This window comes from Coffea arabica, chromosome 3c (genome assembly GCF_036785885.1).
Source record: "Coffea arabica cultivar ET-39 chromosome 3c, Coffea Arabica ET-39 HiFi, whole genome shotgun sequence".
Taxonomy (NCBI): Eukaryota; Viridiplantae; Streptophyta; class Magnoliopsida; order Gentianales; family Rubiaceae; genus Coffea; species Coffea arabica.
In genome coordinates this window covers 39,428,432-39,433,331 of record NC_092314.1, presented here as the reverse complement: position 1 = coordinate 39,433,331, position 4,900 = coordinate 39,428,432, and the positions used below count along the sequence as shown (strand labels likewise).

The window sequence follows — 4,900 nt, the reverse complement described above, 5'->3', positions numbered from 1 at the left end:
GTGACTAAGGTTGAGATACCAATAATTAAAGATTCTAAATTCAAATCCCTCTTCCCTATCCCCATGAACAACTATCACAACGTTCGTGAATTGATGTTAGTGAATTGAATATAACATTTTTATAGCTACATGTTTATGAATTGATGTGCTTCAAGGTTAGTGTTTACCTGAATCAGAAGACAACTATTACAATGTTTTATTGCTTACTTAAAAAGAATAACAAAAGGACTTACAAGATATCCCATGAACATTTAGTAACAAATTAGCAAATGATGCCAATATTGCACGTGAATCAGTCCTAAGTTGAACAAAAAGGCTCGTTCAACTTTGTTCAATGGGAGCTTGGTTACAAGTTCCGTTGGTGTGCAGTTTCTAACTTTTCCCTATTAGAAGAAAGGACAAATTCCCAAATAGATATTACAAGGTTTGAATAGCTTAATACTCAGGACAAATTAGCATGTGCTAAGAATTGACTGAGGCCCATACTTTTCATAACGCACCAGGAAAATGACTAACCCTCGAACAGCAGCCAAGAACGACTTGATTAGGAGTTGCTCATCTACTGTATAGCTTTTTTGAAGATAATTTTGTTTTCCTTTAGAATTTCTGTTGTCATATTTTGACGTTAGTGATTGATTATTAAAATAAATATTATTATTTAAGTTTACAATGTAAATTTTATGATGGATATTAGTTTGTTTGATGTTTAATTATCCCCCTAAACTAAAATCCTGGTTCTGTCCCTGGACGAAGAAATATTGGTGGCACGTCTCATTCTCTCATCCTACTATTGTGCTTATAAATTCTCCTCTTCCTTAAGGAAATCAACTCAAATTGCACTGCTGTTTATCCATTCTCCATGGAGCTCATCTTTTTCCTCGGTCTGTTCCTTATCTTCTATATCATATTAATAAAAATGCTCTCAAAACCCATACTTAAGAACTCAAGATTGAAGCTTCCCCCTGGTCCTAAACCACTTCCTATCATAGGAAACATACATCAACTTTTTGGATCACAACTCCATCTCATGCTCAGAGACTTGGCAGGAAGATATGGACCATTAATGCATCTAAAGCTTGGTGAAATTTCAACCATCATTGTAACTTCACCAGAAATGGCAAAAGAGATCTACAAAACCAATGATATGGTATTTGCTTCAAGACCTAATCATCATGTTGCATTCAAGATCATCTCCTACGATTTTACAGATCTTGTCCTTGCACCATATGGAAATCATTGGAGACAGCTGCGAAAGATATGCACTGTGGAGCTCCTAAGTCGAAATCGTGTCCAGGCTTTCAAATCAATTAGGGAAGAGGAGGTCTTCAATCTCGTCAAATCAATACATTCTCAAAAGGGATCCATCATCAATATTAGCAAAAGCCTTTTCTCTCTCAGTTATGGCATCACGGGCCGCATTGCATTTGGGAAAAAAGATAGACATACAGAAAAATACATCCAACTGACAGAGGAAATAAGTAAGTTGACATCAGGCTTCAGCTTAGCTGACATGTATCCTTCGGTGAAACTGCTTCAAGTTTTGAGCATCACGAGGTATAAGACGGAGATTGTGCACAAACAGGTTGATGAAATAGTTGAAAACATTCTCAAAGATCATAAAGAGAAATTATTGAAAGAGGCAAATCAGGCAAGTACAGAAGAAACGAAGGACAATATTGTTGATGTTCTTCTCAAAATTCAGAAACGTGGAGACTTTGATCCTGAACTTACTGACACAATCATCAAAGCAGTTATCTTTGTAAGTTACGACTCACCTCTTAAATTCTCTGATCTTTCTCATTTGAGGCTAAGGCACTGGTTATTGAATTGCTGCATTGCATGTTGTGATGTTAAGACCCGCTGATTTGGCCAGTGGAAGTTATTCATTGAACATTGATCCTGCCAATTGAACATCAAGAACCGGGGCAAAAAACCAAATTAGTACCATCAAATTAATCCTAAGGTTAAATACTTTTTCGTTGCAAGACAATTTAAATTTTTAATCAAAGTTATTAGATAGCAATCACCAATATTACCTGTTGTTTGCCTAAAAATACAAAAAATAAAAGAAAAAGAAAACGTTGGATTTTTTATTTTGTTATTTTTTTTGGGTAGCGAAGTGTTTGATCACAATTTAATCTGCTACTGTCGCTTCATGGACCACCCAACAAGACCCCATACCCTATGGCTGGCCAAGTTTGTGTTGTATGGGTGGTTCCAACAATTTGCTTTTGGTGAGAATAGAACCCTGTTGTGCTCATTCTTTGATTTATCATCACTTGATTAATCCATGTGTGAAGTCTATACCTGAGTTTTTTTTCCCTATTTAATCACTAATTTAAAAATTCTTTACGTACAATATTCTCTTAACTTCAATGTAATTTTTTACTTTGTCCTTCAGCTTCACCTTATAGCCTAACTGTCACATGGAGACAAGATGTATACCCATCAAATTGAAATGATCATTTGTTTAATCGATGAAAAACTTTGAATTGGTCAGGCTACAGTATACTAGGTTCAATGCATGGGGCAGTGATCTTTTTTGCAACTTGGAATTGTATCTTCGGCCAACCGTCTTGACTGCAAAATTCTATATATAGAAAAAAAAAATTCCTAGGCTGATCTATGACAATGACAAATTTTGAATTTGTCCAGTTGAAAATAATTATTCCCTTGTCTGTCTGACCCAACTGGTCTGAATAAATCAATAAAATATTATGGGTTCAAAGGACATCTAAAATTGGGAAAGTCTGTGTTTATCCACGTCTTTATCCAACATTGTCTCATTTTCCAACTGCATTTCAGGATATTTTCACCGCCGGGAGTGAGACATGGTCAACGACTATGGAATGGGCAATTTCTGAGATAATTAGGAATCCAGTAGTAATGAAAAGGGCACAAGATGAAGTAAGAAATGTCTTTGATGAAAAAGGAAATGTTGATGAATCGAGCCTTCACGAGTTGAAATACTTGGGTGCAATCATTAAAGAAACCTTGAGGCTACATCCTAGCGTTCCCTTGTTGCTTCCAAGAGAATGTAGTGAACAATGTGAAATTAATGGTTACCAAATACCAGCTAAGTCAAGAGTTCTTGTTAATGCTTGGGCAATTGGAAGGGACCCCATGTACTGGATTGATGCTGAGAAATTTAATCCAGACAGATTTCTTGATTCTGAAGTGGATTATAAGGGGAATAATTATGAATATATCCCATTTGGTTGTGGACGAAGGATATGCCCAGGTATATCATATGCAGAAGCAAATATTGAGCTTCTCCTTGCACAACTGTTGTTCCATTTTGATTGGAAGCTCCCTGGTGAGTTGAAACAAGATCAGCTGGACATGACTGAGAACTTTGGCTTGTCAATGAGGCGAAAAAATGATCTGCACTTGATTCTTGATCCATATCATTGTTCTGGTTTTAACAAGAACTACTAGAATATGTTTAAGGTACTTCTGTCTACATCTATATCCGTAACTTTACCACAATAAATGAGTGAGACTAAGGTGATTTAGAATTTCATTCGAACCACAGGAGGTTTCAATCATTTTCTTGTTCTTTGGGAGATACATGTTTATTATTTTTACGTTGTTGATGTTTTTCACTTAATAACAACTCTAAAGTCGCATTTTGATGATAGATTTCTTAACTTATGGATAAGAAAGATGTATGGAACATAATTATATTGTTATGAGTTTTGGAAGTTGTTATGATATGTTGCTAGCATATTAAAGCAAGCCTAAAAAATAGAAGTTTCTATATTGTTATTTAATACAGTTTTAGTCAAGTTTAGTTTCTAATAGTTTTATTAGAATCCAAGTTATAGTAGTTTTAACAATTAGAAATTAATTAGTAATTTATCAGGTAATTTATTGTAATTGTCAATATTTGTTTATCAAGTCATATAGTCTTATTATTGTTATCGGTTGAGAAGAGTGAAGAATAAAATTTAATAAACTTGTTCTTATAGTACTATATTGTTGATTTATTCCCCCTCTCTCCCACATAATTATGATGGTGGTGGGTTGAGGTGCTTTTAAAAAAAAGATTAAAATGAGAAAAAAATTTTATATTCCTCTTCTTTGGTCGTGCGACTAGGGGGGAGAGTGAAGGGGAGGGGGGAGGTTGGCTGGGTGAGGGAGAGAAGAGGAGGAGAGGGAGAGAGTGACGGAGGAGGGAGAGAAAAGATGGAGGAGGAGGAGGAGGAGAGGGGAGATAGAAAAGGTAGGGAGAAGGGAGAGACGGAGAGAGAGAAAAAGAAAAAAAAAAGGAAGAGATTGCCGATGTCAACAATAGTGGTGGTGTTAGTATTGGCGTCGGCAATGATTGTGGTGGGTTGAGGTAGGAAAAGGAAGAAGAAGAAAGAAAAGAAGGAAATTTTTTTTTTTTGTATTTTTAAGTGTGTATTTTAAAAATTTTATGGAATTTTTAAAGATTATTATAACTAAAATTATTAAAAAACTTGTAAAAAAAAAACTTGACAAAAAATTCGTTTGCCAAACAACCCCATAAATCTCAAAATTTACTTATAAATTTTTACTAAGTCATTAAAAACCCATATAGCCAAAAATAATTGTACCAAAAATCTATTCAAATGTTATCTAGATATGAGTAGATGGGTACTTGTATGGATTAAATTAAGTAATACAAAGTTAACAAAACATCAATAATTCAAAACTAATATTATATATGTGACATGTTAATAAGTACGTAGGTACTCCATACTTGAAATTGAACTAACTAATATTTATTGAAGTCATTAATTGTTATTAACAAATCAACAATGGTTAAAATCTAGTACTACATTACATAAAACTAAAATAAATGGGAAAAATGGGCATTTTCGTCCCTAAACTTTTTTTTCTCGTCAATTTAGTCCCTAACTTTTATTTTTGGCCA

General features: G+C 34.3%; 1 protein-coding gene across 1 annotated transcript; it reads left to right on the top strand.

The window, feature by feature from the left end:
- The first annotated feature begins 738 nt into the window (after positions 1 to 738).
- LOC113733704 (tabersonine 16-hydroxylase 1) lies at positions 739 to 3,640 on the top strand. Its single transcript, XM_027259897.2, has 2 exons — positions 739 to 1,759; positions 2,806 to 3,640. The coding sequence occupies exons 1-2, from the start codon at positions 860 to 862 to the stop codon at positions 3,436 to 3,438; spliced, it is 1,533 nt and encodes a 510-aa protein (XP_027115698.1). The 5' UTR covers positions 739 to 859; the 3' UTR covers positions 3,439 to 3,640.
- The last annotated feature ends 1,260 nt before the right edge of the window (positions 3,641 to 4,900 follow it).

What these genes read in the sequence shown, in the direction of transcription:
- LOC113733704 (XM_027259897.2), top strand. Translation starts at nt 860, where the DNA reads ATGGAGCTCATCTTTTTCCTCGGTCTGTTCCTTATCTTCTATATCATA. An exon ending in TCATCAAAGCAGTTATCTTT is followed by an intron (nt 1,760 to 2,805) that starts GTAAGTTACGAC and finishes ACTGCATTTCAG; the next exon opens with GATATTTTCACCGCCGGGAG.